The 26,793-nt window shown below is 42.8% G+C and overlaps 1 protein-coding gene and 2 long non-coding RNA genes across 4 annotated transcripts in view; all 3 read right to left on the bottom strand.

The window, feature by feature from the left end:
* Positions 1-26,793, bottom strand: part of SNTB1 (syntrophin beta 1) — a 238,824-nt gene that overhangs the window by 111,035 nt on the left and 100,996 nt on the right. For both annotated transcript variants that reach the window (XM_025923046.2, XM_086695811.1), the window contains exon 3: positions 25,413-25,629. In XM_025923046.2, coding sequence (XP_025778831.2) covers positions 25,413-25,629 — 217 coding nt within the window. The remainder of the gene's footprint in view (positions 1-25,412; positions 25,630-26,793) is intronic.
* On the bottom strand, positions 7,935-12,078 carry LOC147571871 (uncharacterized). Its single transcript, XR_015246935.1, has 2 exons — positions 8,315-12,078; positions 7,935-8,089 (listed from the first exon to the last, which is right to left on the bottom strand). It is a non-coding gene; the product is annotated as an uncharacterized LOC147571871 (long non-coding RNA).
* On the bottom strand, positions 13,506-17,291 carry LOC147571870 (uncharacterized). Its single transcript, XR_015246934.1, has 2 exons — positions 13,770-17,291; positions 13,506-13,679 (listed from the first exon to the last, which is right to left on the bottom strand). It is a non-coding gene; the product is annotated as an uncharacterized LOC147571870 (long non-coding RNA).

Genomic DNA, 26,793 nt, shown 5'->3' with positions numbered 1-26,793 from the left:
TAATTGTTCATTGTCTTTAAAAAAATTATCATTTCTATCTGTGTTTCACTGTGGATAGTTTCTATTACTAGGTATTTCTGTTAATTAATACCATCCAATGTGTTTTTCATTTCATACAATGTAGTTTTCACCTCCAAGAACTGGACTTGGATCTTTTTTTTTTTTTTTTAAGTTTATTTATTTACTTTGAGAGAGACAGAGACAGTGCAAGTTGGGAGGGGCAGAGAGTGAGGGAAAGAGAGAGAATCCCAAGCAGGATCCTCGCTGACAGGGGCTCGAACTCACAAACCATGAGCTCACGACCTGAGCCAAAAGCAAGAGTCGGTCGCTTAACCAACTGAGCTACCCAATATGGATCTTTTTGTATCTTCCATGTCTTTAATTTTTTGAATACATGGAATACAGTTACATGAACTGTTTTTTTTTTTTTTAATTTTTTTTTTCAACGTTTATTTATTTCTGGGACAGAGAGAGACAGGGCATGAACGGGGGAGGGGCAGAGAGAGAGGGAGACACAGAATCGGAAACAGGCTCCAGGCTCTGAGCCATCAGCCCAGAGCCTGACGCAGGGCTCGAACTCACAGACCGCGAGATCGTGACCTGGCTGAAGTCGGACGCTTAACCGACTGCGCCACCCAGGCGCCCCTACGTGAACTGTTTTAATGTCCTTGTTGGCTAACCCTAATATCTGGGTTAGTTCTGGGTCAGCTTCAATTGACTGGCTTTCCTCTTCATCGGGAATATTTTCCTACACCTGTGCATGCCTGCAATGTTATAGTAGATGCCAGACACTGTGAATCTTACCTTGTTGAGTGCTGCATATGTTTATATTCCTAAAAATATTCTTCAGTGTTTTTTTGTTTCTTTGTTTTTTCCAAGACACAGTTAAGTTTCTTGGAAACCATTTGGTATTTTTAGATGTTGTGTTGTTGTTGTTGTTTTTTAAGTTTTATTTATTTATTTTGAGAGAGAGAGAGACAGCGTGTGTGTGTGTGTGCGTGTGTGTGCGAGTGGGGCAGGGACAGAGAGAATCCCAAAGCAGGCTTCCCACTGTCAGCACATAGCCCATCATGGGGCTCGATCCTGCAGACAAGATCATGACCTGAGCTGAAATCAAGAGTGGGACACTTAACCGACTGAGCCACCCAGGTGCCCTTTAGGTGTTGTTTTGATGGTTTGTTTGGTACAACTTGGATGGTGTTCCATCTAGGATGAATTCTGTCCCTCTATTGAGGGGAGGCCCTCTGTGCACTCTGTCCTCTGTGTACTCCTGTGAATCATGACATTTTCCAGTCCAACTTCAGGACAGGTGTGCCTCCTGGTCTTACGTATGAGTGCTGAGCCATGTTACCTCTAATCTTTGCGGGTAGTTTTTCCCTTGGTCTTTTGCAGTTTCCTCACACCCGTGCTGATCGGTACTCAGCTGGCCTTGAGGAGACCCACTTCGAAGCTCCAGATTTCTCTCTGTGCAGCTCTCTCCTCTCTCCTACCTGCCTTGGGGTGCTAGATGTGTTGGTCTTCCCAGACTCCCCTCCCTGTCTTCCCAACTGAGAGGGTCTTTCGGGTCCCACTGGGGTTCTCTGTCCCTGGAGCCATGGCCTGAAAACTCTCTCAAGGCAGAAAGCTAGGGCAGTCTCAGGGATTGTCTTGTCTCCCATCTCTCAGGAATCACTGCCTCATGTCCAAGGTCTTGAGCACATATTTCACCTGTCTTCTGGTTGTTTCAGGTAGAAGGGTCAATCTAGTTCCTGTTACTCCATCTTGCTTGGAGTGGCAGTCCAAGCCTATTAATAGAAGTCTTTAAGATACAGTCTTTTTTTCCAGCATGATAGTCTTTTATAATGAAGGCATTTGCCATCATTAATGTATTAAGTGACAGATTAGATTGTATTCACTTCATGTCCGTTCAAAGGCATTTATTAGGTAGCGACTGTTTACAAAGATGAACCACCCCAAAAGGGGCTCTGCCTTCTGGCATCAGTTTACAGATATAGCAAACAACTTTGGAAGGAACCGATTATAGGGCTTGTATATTATCCATGCTTTTAACACTCCCTCTTTTTTAACGGTGCCTGCCAACACCATCACTAATTATGCATAAAGGACAGCTGGAGGAAATAAGAAACTTGAGTCACATGATTTTACTAATTTTAAGCAGCCCTTAGGCTTAGACTTAGGGGCAGAAGTTGAAACTCTAGAGGGAAATACTTTATGCTGATGAGATGTTGACTTCTCTATTTCATGCCATTACTCTGCTCCCATAACCAGAATAGAAAGCTGGCTCTACTTCAGCTAAAAGAAAATAAAGCCCTAAATGGCTCCACCTTGGAACGTGAAGGAACAAAGCAGGCTGGGGTAAGGGTACAAGGTTGACGACGTTGATGAGTTGGATTACATACAACCATCTCCACGGTGCCTCCAATTTTGAGATGAGCATTTCATGAAAGTTGTTCAAAGCAATATGTTGACCTTTCATGAGCTGGAGCAGCTGACATTTTGCCTGGATCTGAGCCAGGGTGTGTGCTATTCTAAACGAGAAATCAGTCGTCCCATCTGCACTGAGGGAACTTTTTCTGATCATTTGTTAAAGCTTTATTTCCAAAGCACTGAATGAATTTAATTAATTTCACCACCACCATCCCCTCCTTAATAAATTCCTCACACACGTGGATTCACTAGGAAATTGAATTTCATCTCTAGAAAACAAAAAAAAGGACATTCAACTAAAGGATGAGAGATTAGTTTGGTGAAAGCCCAGTGATCTAGTCAAAATGAAAATGCCTCTCAAACTGTAATGAGGTGAATCATATTAAAAATGCAGATTCTGGCTCAACAGGCCTGGAGTGGGGCCTGAGATTCAGTATTTCTCATAAACACTCAGGTGATGCGTTGTGGCTGGGGCCTGTGTGGCGCACTTTGAGTAGCAAGGAGCTAAAAGACATTAAGACCTCATTCACGTTTCATTATTCCACTAAGTCACTGCAGTAACCAGGGAACCTTCTCAATTGAGCTTCAGTTTACTCTAATATAAAATATTCTCTAAGGTCCCTTCCGGATCCTAAAAATGTATCACGTTCCCAAAAGTATAGGCCCAGCTTCCCTGTACTAGCGAATTTACACGTTCTATCAGCAGACATGTACTGAGCTCCTATCATGTGTCAGGTACTGAATGAGGTACTGGCTGATTAAGTACGCACTACATCAAACCCCTGCATGAAGAAATCAATTCAGAGGTAGAAGCAAGCAATGATAACGTGATGCCATGCATGCTATGAAGCTGCTTAAGTGATGGCTGTTAAGAGGACACAGAGGTCTGAGAATCTGTGTTTTGGAAACCATGTACGAGGGGATGCCATCCTGCAGTGGTTCTCAGACTTGAGTGTGCACCGGAGTCACCTGCTGGGCTTGTTAAACTACAGATCACCGGATCCCACCCACAGACCTCTGAGAATTTTCATTTCTAACAAATTTCCAGGTGATGCTGATGCTTGTGGTCTGGGGTCGCACTTTGAGAAACACTGTTTTAGACCTCAAGACACGCAAATGAATGAAATAGGGCTTGGCTTTGGGATGGATGACCAGGAGTCACGGTTTAATGGGAGAAACAGGCTTCCCTTCCCTCGCTCCACGCAGAATGGCTAGGGTAACTCTGGGAGGGGTTTGAAGAGGGAGAGAGACAGTATAGTGATAGTTCTGTGCCACATGAGCTTTGGAGTCAGAAGGAGCTGGGCTCAAAGCCCAGTTCTGTCACTTTACTGCTGTGGTCTTAGTATACCAAGTGCCAAAAAAAAAAAAAAAAAAAAAGAAACAAAAGAAAAAAGAAAAAAGAAAAAAGATGGTTGAGGTTTCTCAAATAATAATAGCATGATTCTATCTGGAAGGAGGGAGAAAGAAAAGACTGCCCAGAGTAGATGATATCTGTGTGATGACTGAGGATGAGTGGGAGCTTGAGAAATAGATCTGTTAGGGGATAGCAGGTAGCAAGGTAAATGGATGGTTCTAGGTGGAAGATGTCACCAAGCTGTCAAACAACACACTGCTCTGTTCACTAGGTACTTTCTGGTACATATGCATATATTGTGGGATTGTTAATATAATCAAATTTAATATTCTTTGAGGAAAACTAGCTCTTTAAAGGACTCCTATGTACAATTCCCCTGTGAAGTCAAAAGGAAGACAGGCTTCAATGGTAAGTGCACAATGACCATGGACTCGGAAGTTCTAGGCTCAAGCCTCAGATCTTCCTCCTAGAAGCTCTACAACATCTGGAATTCATGTACATATGTTCTTTCCACTTCTAGCAACTCTACAACGCAGCTGTCATTGTCATCACTGCCATTCTACAGATAGGAAGACTGAGGCCCAAAAGGATTAGATAAAATGCTCAAGGTTATTAACTAATAAATACTGACTGAGCCAGTATTTGACCTCAAGTCTACTGGATCAAGTTTTATAAACTTTGGGATTTTGGCTTTTGTTTGATTATTTCAAAAGAGGATTTTCTATACTTACCCAACGACTAGACCTAATGAGAAAATTTGTCAAAACTAGATTTCTAAGCTCCTTCTGTAGAGATTCTAGTTCTGTAAGTCTGAGATGGAGCCAAGAATCTGTATTTTTAAAAAAATTTTTTAAATGTTTATTTATTTTTGAGAGAGGGAGAGAGACAGAGTGTGAGTGGGGGAGGGGCAGAGAGAGAGAGAGACAGAGAATCTGAAGCAGGCTCCAGGCTCTGAGCTGTCAGCACAGAGCCCGACGTGGGGCTCGAACTCACGAACTGTGAGATCATGACCGGAGCCGAAGTCGGACACTTAACCAACTGAGCCACCCAGGTGCCCCAAGAATCTGTATTTTTTTTTTTTAAATTTTTTTTTCAACGTTTTTATTTATTTTTGGGACAGAGAGAGACAGAGCATGAACGGGGGAGGAGCAGAGAGAGAGGGAGACACAGAATCGGAAACAGGCTCCAGGCTCCGAGCCATCAGCCCAGAGCCCGACGTGGGGCTCGAACTCACGGACCGTGAGATCGTGACCTGGCTGAAGTCGGACGCTTAACCGACTGCGCCACCCAGGCGCCCCAAGAATCTGTATTTTTAATCAGTGACTGCCCCCACCCTCACCCCTGCCACCATATAAGTATTACCTTTGGGGAAATTTGAGAAGCATCATTACCTGTTGTAGTGGGTTGAATAATGTCCCCCAAAATTCATGTCTACTGAGGACCTCAAGGTGGCCCCTAACTTGAAATTGGGTCCTCACAGATGTAATTAGTTAAAATGAAGTCATTCTGGAGTAGGGTGGTCACGCCTGGATTAGGTGACCAATGACTGGTATTCTTACAAGAAGAGGATACAGAGATACAAACACACACAGATAGGAGGCCAGCGAAGACAGAGAGAAAGGTTGGGATGCTACAACTAGCTGTAAGCCAAGCACATCCAAGGCTTGCTGCGAACTCCTAGAAACTGTAAGAAGCTAGGAAGGATTCTTACCTAGATCCTTTGGGGAGAGCAGAATGAATCTCTCCCGAACTGTGAGAGAATAGATTTCTGTCAGTTTGTAGTAATTTGTTATTGCAGCCATACGAAACTAATACATTTGCCTTCTAGAAACTTCAGGGAAATAACTGTCTTAAGCTGGCATTTTTTTTTTAATTAAAGAAAACGTAATGTTTATTTTTGAGAGAGAGACAGAGAGACAGACAGAGTGAGAGCAGGGGAGGGGCCGAGAGAGAGAGGAAGACACAGAATCCAAAGCAGGCTCCAGGCTCTGAGCTGTCAGCACAGCACAGAGCCCAAAGCAGGGCTCAAACTCACAGACCACAGGATCGTGATCTGAGCCGAAGTAGACACTTAACTGACTGAGCCACCCAGGCACCCCTTAAACTGACATTTTAACATGGAAAGCTGATAACAGTGGTTGGTTCTGGAGAGGAGAACCAGGTGGTTTGGACAGGGGAGTTAAAAAAGGGGGACTTATTTTTCTTTGTGTGTCCTTTTGTGCATGGTCAACCATGTGTATGTATTATCTATTAAAAAAAATAAAGGAACAAATAATGACATAAATCATTAAATATTCTTACATGATATCCTAGAGCAGCATATTTGGGACCAGAGCCATGAATTAGGAATGTATTGGTTTCTTGCACTCCATCAAAAAAAAATAAATCATATTAAAGCCATTTGATATGAAGGGCTCATTCAAAAGAATGACTTCCAGAGTCAGTCCTGGGGTCAGGGTGATTTAAGCTACTGATCAGAGAGTCTCGTACTATGAGAACAGAAGCTCGTGAAGGTGAGGTCCAGCAAGACACTGAAGATCAGAATCCTCTAGTTAGGACGAAAATGGGGAACCCACATCGTCTCTACTTTATGTTCAAGAACACACTCAAAGAGATAAAATGACTTGCTTCGTGTGACAGCCAGAGCTGAGTGTCAGAGCCACGTGATCATTCGTTCTGTTCAATGTAACATTTACTGGGCGTTTACTGTGTGCGAGGCACCAGAAGGATAGAGATGTATCAGGTGCCTTCCTGGGCCTGTCCTAGGACTGTCTGTCCTCAAATCCACTCCTTGCGCTTTCCGAGACTTTGCTCAGTATTACGAGGGGATGATTACTTAAGGCTTCTGTGTCGTGTGGCTTGTGCACACAGGACGCACTGGGGGAGACCGGAGGGGAGGAGGGAGGGTAAACCCATGCTGACTTCTCAGCTCTTCTTCCACCATCATAACCGATTTGCTGCTTTCATTTCCCTCTGTTTAAAATGTCTCCCCACCCCCCCAATAAAACAAAATAAAATAAAGTGCCCAGAGTAGTCTGTTTTCCTGGTTGGACCCGGACTGAAATGTTTTGCTGCCTGGGTTTTTGATTTCCTGTGGCTGCAAGCCAGCTTCTCTGCTTGGGCTAGGCAGGTCAGCGCAGGGACTCTGGATAACCTGGTGCAGAACAAACTGTCAGATTCCCAGAAGGGCCTGCAGCTGGGGCCCTCCAGCCCCGTGATGACTGGTGAGCTCCAGGGCCCGGGACCAACACAGGGGATGGACGCTGACCTTCCCAAGGCCAACCCCAAGGCTCCCCCTTTTGCCCACCAGCCCCTCTGGGCTTGAGTTCATAAGCAATTCTAAGCTGAAGGGCTGCGAGTGCCATCAGAACACTGGGCACATAGAAGCAGGGAAGCTCCTTGGAGCTCATCAAAATATTAAAGCCATCCAACTCTTACAAATAAGTTCAGAGGTCACAGTTCTGGTTCCTTGAGAAACACGAATGCTATACTGTGTAGGGTAGTTTTTCTCTCCGAAATGGTGCCTCACGGTTTCGCAACCTAATATACTGACTGAGGCAATCACTATAAAGAAGAATTTTCCATCTGGGGACCAGGAGTATCTTGGGGAACTTCCAAGGTACCATAAAGGTCATAGCTGAAGAAATTCTAAACATCTGTTTGGCCCTGCCAGTGGTGGTAACATGCAGGCTGTAGGAATGCTGAGAGGAAAAGCTGAGGAGCTCTGCCCTATCTCCTGGGTCTTCCTTGTGTTCCCTCATCCTCTCATCGGTCCATTCATTTGCACACACCTCTGTCCAGGGAACATTTATTCAGTGCCCGCCCTGAGCCAGTCACTACCTGGCTGGGCGCTGGAGATAACATGACAAACTAAGGCAAACCAGGCCACTGCACTCATGGAGTTAGTGAGACAGTCAGATGTCAGTCAGATAAAGACACAGATTAAAAAAAAAAAAAAAAAAAAAAAAAAAGACACAGATAAACATAAAAACACCACACGGTAAGAGCTACAAAGGGGGACACATGGGGGACTCAAGCTGAGTCTGGGTTTCTTCTGGGCCCCAGTGAAGTGGTGATGAAGTGTGGACTTCTTTAGTGAGCTATGTTTTTCTCTTCCATTCTTTAGCTTCATAGCTTATGAAATACTTGAATGTACATTGTATCACTTTACTTTTATTCCAATGCTGCGATGACCAGATTTTAAAAAAGAAGGTTGAGAATTATTGCAGTGGAGCTAATACAGATGAGAGTATGAGAGAATAGTAAAGGTGAGGACATGTAAGAGTAAAGTATTTTCACGTGTTTGTTCTTCATTTACCAAAAATTGGTGGTCTGGGGCGCCTGGGTGGCGCAGTCGGTTAAGCGTCCGACTTCAGCCAGGTCACGATCTCGCGGTCCGTGAGTTCGAGCCCCGCGTCAGGCTCTGGGCTGATGGCTCAGAGCCTGGAGCCTGCTTCTGATTCTGTGTCTCCCTCTCTCTCTGCCCCTCCCCCGTTCATGCTCTGTCTCTCTCTGTCCCAAAAATAAATAAACGTTGAAAAAAAAAAAATTGGTGGTCTGGTCTTTAAACGTAAGTAATTATAATTTAGAAAGGCCACAAACAAACACACAAATTCTAGCCTTTTAGCTGGGGCAGAATCTGGTTACACTGTAGTTATATCTGCTTTTGCCGAAGCAAACAGAGGCGAGATTTCCTTTTGGACAAAGGTGTCCTCTAGACCCACAGGAAAGAGCATTAATCACAAATATTATAACAGTTTCCAAAGCAACCCTATAACTACAATAACAAAGGATGCTTTTCACATGTTCTGAATGTGAAAAGGTCCTTTATCGGGTACCTTTAGGTCATGCTCGTTCACTTGGATAATGCCAACTAAAAAAGAAGCCATATGATTGCTTTTAGACTCTACATTAAAAACTATATAAAGTGGGGGGCGCCTGGGTGGCTCAGTTGGTTAAGCGTCCGACTTCGGCTCAGGTCATGATGTCACAGCTCACAAGTTTGAGCCCCACATCAGGCTCTGTGCTGACAGCTCAGAGCCTGGAGCCTGCTTCGGATTCCATGTCTCCCTCTCTCTCTGACCCTCTTCTGTTCATGCTCTGTCTTTCTCTGTCTCAAAAATAAATAAACATTAAAATTTTTTAAAAAATCTATAAAAACTGGGAAAGAGAGGGAAAAAACTGCATTTACTCAAGGTGCCTAGCTCTTTGAGAATGACTGTTATCTCCCAGGAAATATTACTCAGCTTGAATGCACTGTTAGGACATGTCCATGATGATCATATTGGTCACAGTAAGATTGGTTTATGCTGTGCCGTTAAATTATCCTGAAATCTCAGTTACCGAGCATAACTAAAGTTTGTGAAAATAACATGTTATGTTCCCCAAAGGGCCTGAGGTGGGTGGGGTGGGGATCTGCTCCACCAGGTCACTCAGGAAGCCAGTCTTAAGGAAACTCCACCATTTTAAAGGTGCACCTCCAAGAACACACTTGCCAATCACTGCCTCAGCTCAGAAGCACACACATCTCCTCTTCTCATATTTCATTAGCCAGAATTAGTCACAAGGCCCAACACAACTATAAGACTTAGAGATTCGGGGGGACAAATGGACTATTTGGTGAGCCTACTGTCTGCCACTACAACCTATTTCCAAAACTCATCAAAACTGATGCTGTAGGGGAGGGACTAGTTTAATCACAATTCCCCCAACCTTATCAAGGCTCAGAGTTTCCTGTAAGCTCTTATTTTGAGTCTTTACAGGCACAGGGACGAGAATTAGCATTTCTTGAGCTCCTATCATCTAGCCAACATTGTGTCATGGATACTGTGAGTTGGCTAACTCAAGCTCACTGCACCCTCTTTACAACGTAGAATGCTAAAAAAAAAAAAAAAAAAAAAAAAAAATTCCATCTTCCCAGAGTCCCTTACAGGTAGGGTTTTGGAAATATGCTAGGTTCTGCCAGACATACACTTGATGTCTTCCCTTGCTTAGGAAGGTGGCAGTTTTGACTGCCATGCTGGTAAGCAAGGCTGTCAGGGTCAAAGGCAAGAAGCGATGGCAGCTGGCTGGGACAGCCAGTGTCCATTCACTCAGCCTCCTGGGTGTCAAGAGGCAGTTGCAAGGTGCCAGTTCCCTCATTCCTGGATCACCCCTCAGGTCCTGCACAATTTTGGTAATTCCAATGGCAACCTCCTGGTTCTTTACTTTTTCCTGATTAAATCAGTTTTAAAGACTCCCGAGGGTCATTAATGGAGACTCGATCAAAAAGGTCTTCCCATTTTTGGTAGACAACTAATTCCTTAAATACCTTTCTGCTTAAGTTACCTAGACTGACTTCTGTTTCTTTCACTGTGACTTGACTGATAACATTTACCAAATATCGCTATATGCATAAGTTCCTCTAACAGCTTTCTGAGAACTCTTAACTGTTGAAATGAGTCAACTTGTACTTTTAGGGAATCTAAGTTTGAGCTGAAATAACTGCAAGCATAAATTTGTTTTAAATTTCATGTTTTAGCTTTAAAATTCATGTGAACGAACTCTACAATAAATTCTATTCTCCCCAAATGCAGAGCAAAATTGATGTTCCCCTAAGGTATACCTTTTCATTCAGTGGCTTTATATATTCCTTGATAAAACCAACCTTATCCATGAAGGTATACACACGTCATCTTGAGAGACATTTAATTTGTGTAAAAATTCTGAAAGGTGGCTCTCATGATGCTTTCATTATTTTATTATTTACAGATGGATTAACTGGGGCTTAGAGGGGTAAACTTAGGTGCCCAAGATCACAAAGAGCTGGGGTTTAAACCTAGGTCTGTCTATTTGCAAAGCCACAATTTCTTTCCACTACAACACACAGACTTCTTTTTTTATTTTTTTAAATGTTTATTTATTTTTGAGAGAGAGAGAGAGAGAGAGCAAGCATGAGTGGGGGAGGGATAGAGAGAGGGAGATACAGAATCTGAGGCAGGCTCTAGGCTCTGAGGTGTTAGCACAGAGCCTGATGCGGGGCTCAAACTCACAAACTGAGAGATCATGACCTGAGCTGAAGTCGGACCCTCAACTGACTGAGCCGCCCAGGAGCCCCAACACGCAGACTTCCAAGACTACATCTCATTAGTTCTCAGCTGCTCTGAACACTAGTTTGTAACAGAGGTTTGGTTAGTTTGCTTAGCTCAATGCTGATATTACTAGTTAGTTCTCTCCTCCATGACACCAAAAGCTGTAAGCATCTGCCTCCAAATGGTACACTTCTCATTTTATGAAGGATTGTCCAAGAAAAGATGGAAGGAACACAGTAGAAAAATCTGTAGACTAGAAAAAAAATTGACTACAACACACATTCTATATCGTGGGCCACCCATGAACAACAGGTACACAAACATGATGATAATGGATTTGTGAAGCCTGGAAACCTAATACAAATTGAAGTCAATAGGATCCTGGGATGACTATGGCATCAGCAGAAATATGTCGGTTCAAATTCCTTCTCTGGCTCATGCACGCTGTTTTATCTGTCACTCTCCTTGCCTACATATCTGACAGCAGGCTAGAGAATCCTGCCATCAAGACTTACTGGAACATTTCTATAAAACTGTATGTGGCTGTGGTAGGATTCCACCCCCTTAGTGATTCAAGCCCTTCTCCGTCTTTCCTGGAGAAATTAATCTAAAGATACTATTTGCACGTTGACCCAGTTCTTCAAACTGTCAGCTACTGTAGCTCCAGCATCAGACAGAAACATATAAAAGTCACAGTGTGATTTTCATCTATCCAAACAGCTGTGTTACACCTTCTCAACTCAATATTTTACCCAGGGCTTTCCCAGCACTTAATAAAACTATCAAAAAATTCTTAATGCATCGTCATGCCGCTGAAAGAATCCTTTGCTGATCTTATGAGAGATAGATATTTCTAGAACAGAAAAAAAGAGGTAAATGGGAGGAGATTGTCTTTGCTAAGTGCCTACTTAGGTGTAAGGCATTAGGCACATATCAACTTATTTAATTCTTTAAAAAAAATTTTTTTTTAATGTTTCTTTATTTTTGAGAGACAGAGCACGAGCAGGGGAGGAGCAGAGAGACAGGGAGACCCAGAATCTGAAGCAGGTTCCGGGATCCAAGGTGTCAGCACAGAGCCCGATGCGGGGCTCGAAGTCACAGTGAGATCATGACCTGACCTTAGCCGAAGTCAGATGCTTAACCAACTGAGCCACCCAGGCACCCTCAACTTATTTAATTCTTAAAATTCTATATGCATACATAAAAATACTATCACCCTAATTTTATTTATTTATTTAAAAAAAAAATTTTTTTTTCAACGTTTATTATTTATTTTTGGGACAGAGAGAGACAGAGCATGAATGGGGGAGGGGCAGAGAGAGAGGGAGACACAGAAACGGAAACAGGCTCCAGGCTTCGAGCCATCAGCCCAGAGCCTGACGCGGGGCTCGAACTCACGGACCGCGAGATCGTGACCTGGCTGAAGTCGGTCGCTTAACCGACTGCGCCACCCAGGCGCCCCATCACCCTAATTTTATATATTTAAAAAATTCAATGAAGATAAGTAAATTGACTGAAGTCACCCAGATCATGAGTAGAAAAGCTAATAATGAAACCCAGATTGGACTGGCCTGAAAATCAATCATCTTTTCAAGATTGCATAACACCTCTAATAAAAAATATTGCCAGAGAGCTTGAGAAACTAGCTCCAAGAATTGGAACTTCTGGATCTAGTGTTTTGTTTCCAGGTAACATGAGGAAACATTTCCTGATTGCCTGAATATTTAATAGCACAGGAAACGAAAACAAATTGCAGTACTTGGCCTTTACTGTGTGTTTCCTAACAGAGGTGGAGGAGAGCGCTTTCTCCTAGAGGGAAAAAAAGCACCACGTTACAACTGCAAGTGTGTCTATTAAGGGTAAGTGAGTTGGCATTTTAGATGAGACAACATTAAAAAGATTTTGCAGTTTTGATTCCACTGATGAATGGTTACTGCTCAAACATACCCCTCCTCTCTTCACATCTTCGTCTGTCTCTGGCTATGTCACTGTTAGAATCAGGTTGGGGCAGGGTGACGGCAGCACTCCTACCTGACTCCCCAGCTTTGTTGTACTGGAAGAGGACACACCCCCTGGCCCCTGCTCTCTGAGGAGAGGACAACAGTCCATCGTGAAAGCCGTTTCTCAGCTCAGCCACCCTGGCCACTCCCTGCTGCACTTCCCTTCCGCACCTCCAGCTTGAGACAAATAAAGGGTCTTTTCCTCTGGGCATCACCGAGGCTAAAAGAAATCTTGATCAAAATTCTAGAAGAGGCATGGCACCATTTATTTATTTATTTATTTATTTATTTATTTATTTATTCATTTATTTAAATTTATTTATTTTTGAGAGAGAGAGAGCAGGGGAGGGGCAGAGAGAGAGAGAGAGAGGGAGAGAGAGAGAGAGAGGAGAATCCCAAGCAGGCTCTGTGCCGTCAGTGCACAGTCTGACGCGGGGCTTGAACCCCAGAACTGCAAGATGTGACCTGAACCGAAACCAAGAGTCAGACACTTAACCGACTGAGCCACCCAGGTGCCCCTACAGCACCTTTTATTAAGCAGGGCCGTATAAATATAGGTTCAGTCACTAACGAGGTGTTCGAGGTAGCCATGTTTTTCGTATAGTTGTCACTTGTATATATATCAGACCTATTTTCGAAAAGACAGAACGTAAGTATACTTTTTGAGATTTTATTTTTTGTCTCTGCTTTCTCCAGACTCATTCTCTGCCCTTCTCTGCCTTGCTCTGTGCTCCAAGAGTAAAACTCGATGTACTAAGCACATCACTCAGCCTCCCTAGACTCTGCCTTCCAGTTGTCAGCAACCACTCAGAAGCAAGAACAGGAGACCTTAGGGCGGGACAGAGGAAGATTAGGGATGCTGACCTATTCCCAACCCTCCCTGGGCCTCGGTCTGTCTCCCAGGGCTCCCGTCCTTACCAGCTCACAGAAACTTTCTCTTCTCCTCGGTCCCTGGGGTGGAAGCAGCTTCCCAGTTGCTAAGACCTGGGTGCTTCTCCATCCATTGCTGGTTCTTCTAACACAGCCTGCTCTTCTGTAAATGGTTCCTTCATTCAACATTCTTCAGTTAAGGCTTCAAGAGTGACACGACCAGCATCTGTGCAATTGCCATTCTGGACGCAGTGAGCGATTTCTCCATGCTATTCCAAGAATTAGGGCAAATGCAAAAGAAATGCAAGACGTGCTGCGGTTTCTCACCATGCCTGCAAGTCCAGGTAAAGGACATCAGACTGTCAAAAGACAGTCACTCTGACTGTCAATCAAGCCCGTATCGTCAAAGGCCTAAACCTGTCCTATGCTTCTGCTTACTCCCACCCTTCAGTCAAGCATGACTTTCCTCGGTTCCATTCACCGAGGGCCAGTGTAACCACCTAGCGATAGGGGCCAGATGTATGACTGACGGTGGCTCCATGTCCAAGGATGACAGAGCAAAACTAGTTCTGGACTCCTTCTTTTAGCTCAGGCCTTCAAGCCCACTTTCTCAGGAGCTCCTGCAGATTCTGGCCCTTACGTCTCTCCAATTCATCCAACTTCTCTTTAGGGCTTCTGTCCTACTCTAGCAGAGGCCAAGATGATTTCTCACCTCAATTTCTGCAGTAACCCTCTGACTGCTCCCCCAGCCAGTCCATGCTTGACTATGAAGCCAGAGGGGTCTTTGTGATGTCAATCCCCTGCTATAGACCCCGCCTAGAATAAAGTCCCAAACATAAAGGGGCTTAGCTCTGAATGTGACCACCTCTGTAGACTCTTGACACATTCTTCTTAGAGAGTACTCCAAAGAGACTGAACTTCTTCCAATTCTTTAACAGAACTATGTTTTTTCTTGCCTCGGTGCCTAGACTCATACTGTCTCTTTTGCCAAGAATACCCGATTTGTCTCCCTTCCCCAAACTTTGACCTGGCTAACTTCTAGTTTATTATTCGCGTCTCAGCACAGACATCACTTCTGACAATCATTCCCCGTTGTCACCATCCACCCCCTTCCAAAAATCAGAACTTTGGATTGGGTAGTATTCCTGCAAAGGAGCTACTGGAGCATCCTTTCCACCTGCATCATCTTTAAAAAAATTTTTTTTAATGTTTATTTATCCTTGAGAGAGAGAGACAGACAGAGTGTGAGCAGGGCAGGAGCAGACAGAGAGGGAGACACAGAGCCCAACACAGGGTTCAAACCCATGAGCGGTGAGATCATGACCTGAGCCGAAGTCAGACTCCCAACCGACTGACCCACCCAGGTGCCCCTCACCTGAATCACCTTTTAGCGTTCTGTTTTGGAATGCCCAGTTACTTGTACACATTCCCTACCTGACCAGAAGCTGTGTCAAGACAAGAAGCCTGCAACCGCTGCAGATCAGGACCTAGCAAAAACCCTGGATGGTCAGAACTATTTGCTAAAACATTGAAATATAAGAAAAAGAAAGACATCTCAACCAGGTCGAATGGACCACCAATGTGAAAATTCCTGTTCTAGTTTTGTTTTGGAACAAAGAAAGTACCTGTCAACAGACACGGGACCTGGATGTCCAAGTAGGTGTTGTCTAAATGTATCTGCAGCTCTCCGTGCCATGAAACCATCCTCCACTGAGGAAAGTAAAAGTCCATGCATGTGTTGAGGAAGAAGGGCAGGGCTGCTCTGTGAATCCTCCTCTCTCCCCCTTCTCCCATCCCCACAGCAGGTGATGCCTACTTGAATAGAGGATGCCTGCATTCTAGCACGGGGTTATTTTCAGAGCCTCATTATCTCAGCTGGAAAATCCTGGGGCAGCTTTTTGCAAACCAAATGGAGTTCAATTAATGTATTGAGAGCCAAGGATCAAGACCTAAATATTGAGAGTCAACATTAGCAAAAGTCTCTCAGCACCCAGATGGTCAAGTTCAACCTTTTGAAATGCTCTTTGAAGAGGGGAAACTGAGATTTTTCCTGGAATGGTGCTTAGAGGTACAGGAATGAACTAAAATGAACTCATCTTATTGTGTATTGATGAATCATGGAACCATGCTTGGTGAACATTCTCCTCAACTCCTTTCCTCAAGGCTATCCAAAAATAGTTAAATTCCCTTTTTTTCACTAGCTTACCATTGCCAGGGAAACCTTACTAATTCATCTCCAACAGATTAAAAATATATGATAATTAGGATGAACACTCAAGTTTATCTATGGAGGAAACAGATTTTCTTAAAAATAACAAGGCTATGAAAATGTTATTTAAGCTCATTAAAATGAACCTTTTGTGCACTCTGTTGTATACAAAGATGCAAATTATGCAAGGTTTTTTGGGGGGAAAACAGTGGCTTGGCCATTCATGTTCATCTCCTCTCCCTTAAAATATCCCAGTAAGGAAAAACAGTAAAATATGTATAAGCCCACCAGAAAATGAGAGGCCAGAGCTCAATATGTGTCTGAAGGACAGACAGCAATGAAACTCAGTAATCGATTGCACATAAAGAATGAGCCAAGAATGCTACAACCTGATGGGCTACAGAGAGAACCCAAAGAAGCGTGAGCTCCTTGGCTCTGCATACCCTGCAGGGGCTGGGAGCATCAGAGACAGAGGCAGGGGTGATGCAGGGCTGGAAACAGGGTCCTATGTGAGGTGTGCAAGCTGAGTAGTGGGGCTCTCAGAAAGCTGACAACTGGGTGTTCCTACCACCACCCACACCCAAGGACTGGCAAATTGTCCTAAGTAACTTAATGGACCCAGAGGAAACTTCCAAACATCAACATCTGCAGAACTGGAAGGGATCTCTCAGTAAGGCTGACTCACCAAATAATAACCGTACATGAATTCTCACCAACTGATAAACCCCCTCCCCACACAAAGGTTCCAATAGGTTTCTTTGTCTCTCAGTGTAAAAAATGAGCAGATACCAAAGGATCACCAAACATCTGAGGAAAACTCCAGCAAGTTAGATGAAGATCCGAACAAACAAGCGGAAAAAAAAAAAAAAAAATAACAGAAAAATCAAAGAGCACAAAGAAAAGTAAACAAACCTAATTAATAGTCTCCAAGAATTAAGACAAAATATAGCATCCATAAAACAAGAACAAAATTCCACTAAAAAGGAACATTCAGAGAATAAAGAGCTAAAATATAATAGCTAAAATTTAAACACAATATATTCATGAGAAGGGTCACAGAAATAAACTTTAAGAAGTGTGACTGAAGTAATAGAGAAAAAAAAAAAACAGACTCAGAAAACCAATCTATGAGGTCATCTTTCCAACAGGGGATCCAGAGAGACAGAGAACAAAGAAAATGGAGAAGGACATTACCAAATACATAATGTGAGAAAATTTCCCATATCTCAGACATGAGTCTCTCTCATGGTTTACAAATAGGCTTCAAAATGAATGATAAACACCCATTGCTTTTTAATAATAAATCTTTGAAAACGATCTGCTTTTATTATTTTGATAACATTCAAGCTTTCATTAAAATAACTTTTGGGGCGCCTGGGTGGCGCAGTCGGTTAAGCGTCCGACTTCAGCCAGGTCACGATCTCGCGGTCCGTGAGTTCGAGCCCCGCATCAGGCTCTGGGCTGATGGCTCAGAGCCTGGAGCCTGTTTCCGATTCTTTGTCTCCCTCTCTCTCTGCCCCTCCCCCATTCATGCTCTGTCTCTCTCTGTCCCAAAAATAAATAAATGTTGAAAAAAAAATTAAAAAAAAAAAAAAAAAAGAAAAAAAAAATAACTTTTAAAGGAGTGTCTTACCTGTTTTCTTAGGTCTGTTGTGGATGCTAAAGGCAAGCCTTCTTGCTTTGCCTAACTAGGTACACTTAAAAAATAACATAACTTGGGGCGCCTGGGTGGCTCAGTTGGTTAAGCGGCCAACTTCAGCTCAGGTCACGATCTCGCGGTCCGTGAATTCGAGCCCCGCGTCGGGCTCTGGGCTGATGGCTCAGAGCCTGGAGCCTGCTTCCGATTCTGTGTCTCCCTCTCTCTCTGCCCCTCCCCCGTTCATGCTCTGTCTCTCTCTGTCTCAAAAATAAATAAACATTAAAAAAAAAATAACATAACTGTTTAGGACTTTATTTCCTATTTCAGATCTCTGACTAATTCAGTCCAACCTCCCTGAACTTTCCCTTCCCAACCACCTTTAAACAAACTGTTGAAACATTACTATCTATTTCACTTCCTGTATTTCTCAAAAGCAGAACGTGAGCACTGTTGAAAAACACCAAGGTCATCTCTCTTTTTATCCATACCCTTCCAGAGTAACAATATTTCAGTAGGGGTTATCTAGGTAAAAAGCAAGGATGGATGGATGGATGGATGGATGGATGGATGGATAGATAGATAGATAATGTGATAGAGGCTATAGTAGATAGAGGTAATAGATAGACAGACAGATATATAGACAAAGGTAACAGATAGATACAGACAGATGAATAAACATGACCAAAATGGTGCTCTTGGTGGTAGAGGGAAGTCCACACTTTCAAATGAAACTGGTAGATCATCCAAAAGATAATACTCATGTTTTTTTGTTGGTTTATTTGTTTGTTTGACTTTAGTTTTATACATGATGGTAAAAGTTTAACTTAGCCATGTGAGGAGGTTTCTAGATCCACGGTGGTCTATACAAATTCAGAAACACTTCTGCTATGAACACCTTGATATATTATATAAGATATAATAAGAAAAGCTTGCTTTTTGGGCTTTAATGTACTACTGAGCTTGCAAAAAAGAAAAGGAAACTCCCATATTAAAAAAAAAAAAAAAAAAGGATGGGAAGGCATTGAAAACAACAGTGGTGAGTATTGGGGTTGTGGCAGGTAGGTCAGTAGGGGCGGGGGGGGGGTGCTGAAAACTTGGGAGTTTGATATATACATGATAGTTAAGGTTCTGTGGGCCCATGACTTGGGGAACTGGAATGAGTTTCCTACAGAGAGCCAGAAGTCCCAGAAGGCTAAAAACCTCTGTGAAAGAATGTCTTACCAAATAATCTCTCCCCAACAGTTTGAGGAGATGACCTGGAAATTTCTTTCTGCTGGGAAGAAAACTCCTCCCTCCCTTGGAGCCCAGGACTGAGGATATTTTGATTGAAAGCTGCATTTATGGCACAGTTATGCTACCAGGAATTAGGGGATGCTTACAGGGGTATCAAATCCTTACAACAGTTATACGTGGTCAGTGTCAGCAAGCACATTTTATAGACAAGGAAGCTCGGAACCAGAGAGATTAGGCAATTTATCTAAAATGAAAGGGCCTAAGTGACAGAACTGAGATCCAAACTCCCATTTTCTAACCTCAACTCCAGAGTTTTACTCACTGATATTAGCAGGTGGTTAATTTGGGCCTTTTTTGGGCCTAATTTGAAAATGTGTCCACTTACTATAGTGCCACTGTAACTTTATTTCACATTTTCCCCTTTGTTTCCAAAATGCATTGTCAATTGTGGTGTGCTAGCAATACTTTCTGTTATGAGGCCACCATCGTGTATCCAACCAAAGTGCAGAAAACAGAACCAAGAAAATACACATATCATGAGCCTCTTAAGAGGAGAAGCTCTTTTCACAAGCCAGGATTTACTATAGAGACAGGATGGGTAGTAGAACCTCATGAATCTTCACTCTGGTTGACCTAATGGAGGAGCCTTTTCAATAGGATTCCAAGTTTGAAGAGTATGGTTGAGAACTCTACATAAGCTTTGGGTGAGGGGGGCTATCGTGTGCCCCCAAACACTGGAAAAAGTAGGAAATCAGGCTCAACTAGTAAAATGGTTACTCTTGTCTGGTGGTCACCAAAAGAACTTGTGTTTCCAAATGTGTAACTAAAGTACTTGGGATCACCTAAAACTCACAACAAAGGGATATGGGAGCCACTTTGGAGAGCCAGGACTAGAATTTGATTTAATTTAACAAGCAAAAACAAAGTCCACTGCTCTGGTCCCCATCAGGAATAAGACTGGGTGAACAGAAGAGGAGTGGGGCATCCACTTAGGGGAGCCCCGAGTATTTATGCACAGCCCAAAGGAGATGGGGGCTCTCAGTAAAGCAGTAACTAACATAATGGCTATTCTGGCAAAGCTCTCCTAATTCCGGAAGGGGTGGCTTCCAGCTTCCTTGTCTAAAATGTACACCTTAAGGTCTGCTAGCATCTCTTGTATTGATAACCTTGGTGACAGCTGAATTCCTCACATAGAATGCATTGCTTAGGCTGCCTTGAACGTCCATATTGTTTTTGTTACTTGGTGTTCTGATATTCTGTTTATTTCTATACTTGTCTTCTAATACAGACCACCTGTATGTGATGGGAGGACATACATACTGTCCTACTTCAGTGTTTACTTCTGCTTGACAATTGCATTTGTTTTGGTTAATATTAGCCCACTCCTTGGAGATGGATCCAGTGTCACTATGCCACTAATCAGGTTTCTGATCCTCTGTGGCTGCAACTTGGGAGCTGGATTGTGGTAACATCACTGAGGGCACTTTGTGAGAATATATCTGCATCTACTATAGGACTTATTGGATCATACCCCTCTGAATCACTGTGTGCTGAGTGGAGCACTTCTATTTGAAATTACAATGGCATCTTCTGTGGATTTTTCACTTGTATACTGTAAATAGAAATGCACACTGTTTTTCAAAAAGCTGTATGCATTGCTTCATAATTTAACCATGAATATCTACAGTGGAGTCTATTACTGGAGCACATAGTCATGACAAAAGCTTCATACACCATCCATAAGGGTCCATCTGCTTTCAACCCAGTAACAGGCTTTGTTAATGGGTTGTTATGGTTTATTTAAGTTTGCTGTGCCTGTCAAGATGGAACCATGTTTTTATTTGTTCTCTTATTCCCAAGCCTATTTAGTGGAAGATGTTTGCTTTTTTTTTTTTAAAGTTTGAGAAGGTAAAGAATACCAAAAATGGACAGATGAATATGCCATTTATCGTACATAGCACATATTTTTTAATGCTTGCTTTGTATCAAGCAATGTTCTCGAAAGATGGGATATTAAAATGACAACACGGGATGTTCCAGACCTCAAGGGGTCTTAATAACTTTATGAACTGGGTAAGCACAAAAGAAAAAAATCTCAAGTCATTATGAAAGCTGCCATCATGGACAGATCTACACACAGGGTATAGTGGGACCAGTGTCTCACCTGTGCTGAGTGTTAGAAGGTGACTAGGAAGTTGTCAGGGAAGTAAATTATTTAAGGGTGGCTGGGGCATAAAGGATGAGATGGGAAGAGCTGGACACTTAGGGAAGATCCAGAACCTCATAAGGTTTTTATGTAATACTGAGTAGTTTTGGTATCAGCGAAGGTGACAGGGAGCCATCTTGAGCAAATGGATAAATTTTGGGTGTTTCATATTCTCTTGGCTAGCTGGGTGTAGGGTAGATGGTGGAGGATAGCGAAGGAGCAAGCTGGAAACAAAGCACCCGGTAGAGAATATGTCCAAATAGTCTGGAGGACTGGGGATGTAGCTCTGGACGAGGGCAGCGAAGAGCTTATGAACGAGTTATTTATGAAGTGAAATTTTTAAAAAAATGTTGTAATCATTGACAACCACCAGCAGTGACATATTCTTGTGGATTCAGTGCCTGCTGGGTGACCTTTTCCACGGAAAGAGTAGCAATCCTGCCTGCTGTTCTACGGCTTTTTCTATTTGAGAAATTGAACATCAGAGTTTTTAATGCAAACTTATATAAGTAGCTGTGCATCACCAACCAAGGGGATTAGTCCCAAGCTGCTGTGGCATTTGTCATCAGTTCTCGAGCCTCAGCATCCAGGAGCCCATTGAGTCCTGGCCATTGCACTTACAGTTCAAGTGAGCTGTTCTGCCAGGTGCTGGAGTCACAGGCAATGGGTTATCGTGATTAAGAAGCTGGGCTTCGTGTTGGAACCCCAGAACTACGGTTTGCTTCAACTCTCACTTCTGAACTACATTTCACTGTTTATGAAATAGAGATTAGAGGACCCACTACTGAGAGTTGTTATTAGATTGAATGAGATACTGTCTGAAATCCACACATTCCATCGTTGAACTAGACTCTCCCTTTCTCTTTTATGTTTAACGTATGCATTATTTTCATTTTCTCAGAAAGGCTACCATCTCAGTTTCTATTTCCCCTTTCACCCAGGAGTTATTTCACAGCTTTTAAAAATCCAAGAAGAAAGGTTTTCTGCACTTCGATTTTGCAATTTGTTTTCCACTTTTACTCCACTATCATCAGAGAATGTCATTTAGAATATTCCTACCTCAAGGAGTTTATTGCACTTTTTGTGAGCTAATCTATAGTTAATTTTGTCAGTGTTCTATCTGCATTTAGAAAATGGGATTTTCTACATTTAGAAAAGGGAAGTGTGTTCTTTATTATCAGTGTACAAAGTTTGTGATGTATCCAGATCTCCCTTGTTAATGACGTTGTTTGGGTCTTTTAGATCTTTACTGATCTTTTGTCTACTTGCCCTATCTTGGACCGAGAGTGGCATGTTGAATTACCTAATAGTACATTTCGATTTCTTCTTGCATCTTCTACAAAGGCCACTGCTGTGTTATTTGGGGTGCATCCACAACTGTTGAATGTTCCTTGTGAACCCTGGTCTTCAGCCTCAACCAGTTCTTTGTCCTGTTCTGTGTTTTCAGTCTGCATCTTACCCTGTCATATATCAAGATCAAAAGTGGTCATTTTTTTTTTTTTTTTTTTGCTGTCATTGCTGTTAGTTTATATTTGCCTTGTACGCTTTACCCATCTCTTTGCTTTTTGCCTTTTAAAATCACTTCGTGTTAGGTGTGTCTTGTGTTCAGCACGGAGTTGAGTCTACATTTCTGACTAGTACATTATACTCTGCCCAGCATGTAACCAGAATTCCATTAAATATTTGTTTCCTTTTTCTTTTCTTCTCTTCCTCGACCAGGGTCAAGATTCACCTAAAACCATAATCTTTTCCCCCCAGCTTTGTTGAGGTATAACTGACAAAATTTTAAGGTATTTAAAGTGTATAGCACGGTGATTTGATACACATATACATTGTGAAAGGTCAATCTCATTATCAGCAGTTCTGGGTCTATCTGGACGGAAGTCTCCTCCTGGACCCTCTGGCTTAGCTGGATTCTCATTTTCAGTCCTGCCCTGAGGTTCTCATACCCTAGCAGGATAGGCTCTCCCACACCACCTCATCAATGGTGGATTGAAGACCACTGATATAAAAGTTTAAAGATGTATTCCCTCTTCTGGCTTGACATATGAAGTCTCCAGTGTTTGAACTAAGGCCCGATGTGTCCCAAAATATTCTTTACAATAGAATTTGGTGCCTTAGGAGAAGTTACAGTATATAGACCACAGCTGGAATGAACCCTAGAAATCATCTACTTAAGCTCTCTCCCCAGGCATGAATCTCTCCTACGATATTCCACATTTTCTAGTCTCTGCATTTTTCTGGTTAACGGCAATCTGACACTGTCACCCACACTGTAGGCTTGCATTCAAAACCCAGCAAAACTGTGTATTAGCCATACGATGCCTGGAACTTCTATAAGAACTGAGCCTCAGTTTTCATCTACAGAATGAGGACAATGAGAGAAACTCAGAGGGCTATTTAGAAGACTAAGGAGGGTTACAGTTTTAAGTACCAGGCAGATAACTAATGGAATCCCCCAAGTGTGTGGCAATAGGAGTGCTGAGGGGAATTCATTCCCTTATACAAGGAGAAGCCTCACCCAGGCTCCTGCAGATTGGAAACCTGCCTGCAGCAACGTGGGCCTAATAATTTCCCCAGATCTATCCATTTTTCTAGAAAAGCAGAGATCTGGCTTTTCAATGTGAAATTTCCCAATGATTCAACGTGGGAAGTAGTTCGGATTTCTTGAACACACTAGACGGATCCTATCTGTCGTCTGGGTACGCCTAGAGGCTGCGACTTTGCAGTCTCTGGTCTGAAGTAAATCAGCGTAACGCCCAGCACAAGATAGGCACTCCATACACTATGAATTCACCGGATGTAACCCCTTAGACATCAGACTCTGGCAGAAAGGACTTGTCCGTCTGATTTGGTAGCTAAGAGACCAGGAAAGATCAAACGCAGAGTAACCGGGGCATCAACTGAAGGCCCAGGGAAAGCAGCAGAAATTGAAGGGGACAAAACAGAACAGGTTAGAGCGGCTCGTGGAGGAATGGAAGAATTCTGCCTCCTTGCCCGTCTGCCTGCTCCAACTCCTCTTTGGCTGATACTTCCCACTCTCTCCTACAACCGCTGCTCTGATCCCTGGGCAGACAGAACCGGCATGGGAGGAGTGGGGGGAGCAGGGTGGATCCTCCAGCTGCTGGAGTGAGAGAGGCTAGCAGCTTCTTTAGAGTAAGCTTATTAGGAAGGGACCGAAAAACGCTTTGAGCTCTAAGCTGAGGAGGCAACTTCCTCCCTATCCCTATTCCCTTTGGCTCCTCCCCATCAGCAACTCAGAGCCGAGCCAAATACATCCCACTCACGTAGGCGGCAGCTGTCCCACACGTGTTACAAACAAGGGCCACTAGAGCTGTCCCTGTTTTTAGCACTTGGGTGTGTCTGCCAAGGTCACCAAGATTCCCCGTTGACTGGCTCCATTCCTCTCCCTCTCCTCTGCATGTCTGTTATTTTCCTCCAAGGTAGATGTTTTCTGTTCAGACGAGTTAAAGCAAGATGTCTGGGGGAACAGGGACCCACATATTTGCTGGTCTTGCTGGACTCCTTATAATTTCCATGCATTGGGTGATAGATCTATCCCGAGGCATGAGAAATCGTGTGCAGACTTTTGAGAAATAGCACTCCAGGGTTGGATCAAAGCCACTCCCTTTTTGTCTCTTAAGCATAAAGAGAAGTTTAGAGCAGAAAATTGCATTAAGGATCCTCCCATCGAAACTTCCAAGGACACAGTTGAGGACACTGAGGCCCAGAGGGGGCTGATGTGCGTGCTACTACCTAGCATTATAATGAATATCATCATCGGGGCGCCTGGGTGGATCAGTTGGTTAAATGTCCGACCTTGGCTCAGGTCATGATCTCACGGTTCATGAGTTCAAGCCCTGTGTTGGGTTCTATGCTGACAGCGCAGACCCTGGAGCCTGCTTCAGATTCTGTGTGTGTCTCTCTCTCTGCCCCTTCCCCACTCATGCTCCCTCTTTCTCAAAAATAAATAAACTTAAAGAAAATTTTAAATAATAATAAATATTATTATAGCTTATATTCAGGAAGGTTTTCCTGCCGTAAGCACTTCATGTAGATTTCCAACTCAGCGAGGTATCTATTTCAATTATTCCCATTTTGCGGATGACAAAACTGAGATTTATTGGTTTAAGAAACTTGCCCAAAGTCACATAAGCTAGCAATGGGAGGCCCAGAGAAGACACTTAGGATCTTGACTCCAATTCAACTCTTTCCAGAACCAAAGCTCAGTACACAGATTTCTCATGAAGATAAAAGAAAGGAAGGGAATGAGGGAGGGATGGCTTGAACACACAACATTATCTCTGTGGGGCCCTTTCAGGCTATTCTTTGGAAACCTTTGAGTGTTTTCAGAACACAGGCACAGGCCTAGCAATGTCAGAGGAGATCCCTGGCCCTCTTTACCTGTTCTCAGGGTCAGCCAAGGCCATACTCCGAGTGACATAACACATCTTGAGGGGGATGCTTTTCCGATCTCTGTGGAAGGAGAAGGGCTGCGAGGACAGAGGGTCTGAGGAGCCGCCCCCTAACCGAGGCGATTCTGGTGGAGGTGTTTCCCAGCCGATCTCAGATACTGGGGAGCCTTTCTTCACATAGGGTGTGGCTTCTCGCATGTATTTCACTGCAAAAAAAAAAAAAAAAAAAGACAACAGAGTTTTTAAGTACATCAGGGCTGGATTTCTGGAAGGTCTGATTGAGTTTTTCAAAACTTGCATTAGATGAGGTCTTAATACTGAACCTCTTAGACTCTAAGCAAGATCCACAATTTCTGTGCTTCTCAAAATAGTTTTTCTGTTATTTAAATTCTATACCAAAGCGGTTTTTAGAACTTGCTACTACGATGACCTGAACTTGAGAATTACTTTCAGCTTTTTTCAACTATGACAACTTTTACCTTTTCTGATTATAAGTTGCATTCTGGGGAAGAGGCTGAAAGACAAATGGGCAGAGAAGGAGAAAAGCATAACTTAGGCTTAAAGGCACATGACTGTTCAATAGAGAAGTTGGGAATTTGGTAGCCACATTCTCTATCCACGGCATCATTTTTCTGTGCAGAAGCAAGAATAGGATTTTCAATTTAATACCACTAAGCACATACAGTATGCAAAAAAAAAAAAAAAAACTTACATAAAAGGATACTTATTTTGCAATTGAAAAAAAATCTGTAAGAGCAAAAATACCTTCTGAAGGAGCTGAAAACTAGGACCAACCTAAATGTCTATAAGAAAAATAATAAACTGTAAGACAGTTGTACAGTCATTTTAAAAAATGAGACATAGCTATAGATGTGTTGTAGAAAGATCTATAAGATCTATTATTAGTTTAAAAAATGTTAGACAGAAGTACATATACTTTAATCTTTTGCATATAAATCATAAATACATAGGCTTATATATATATAAGTTATATATATATATAACTATTTCTGGATAGAAACATACGAAAATGTTAACAGCAGTTAGCTCTTGGGAGTGGAAATAAAAGCCAAGCTGACGAAGAGTAGACTTTACTATTCATTTATCACTCTTTTATACCATTTTTATGTTTAGCCAATATATACATATTACTTTTGTGAAATTATAAAAAAACATAAATAGTTCAAAAGCTGAGTGGAATAGACTGAAATCCTGCTCTTCGATGTGTTTCCTTGGTCTTAATAAGCTATTTGCCAAGGTGTCTGGGTGGCTCAGCTGGTTAAGGTCTGACTCTTGATTTCTGCTCAGGTCATGATCTCGTGGTTTGTGAGTTCGGGCTCCACACTGGGGTCTGCACTGAAGGCACAGAG

The sequence above is a fragment of the Puma concolor genome, chromosome F2, assembly GCF_028749965.1.
Source record: "Puma concolor isolate L17-30 chromosome F2, mPumCon1.1.hap2, whole genome shotgun sequence".
Lineage (NCBI taxonomy): Eukaryota > Metazoa > Chordata > Mammalia > Carnivora > Felidae > Puma > Puma concolor.
Note: the sequence above shows the minus strand (reverse complement) of the source record. Positions and strands in the feature narration are given on the sequence as shown.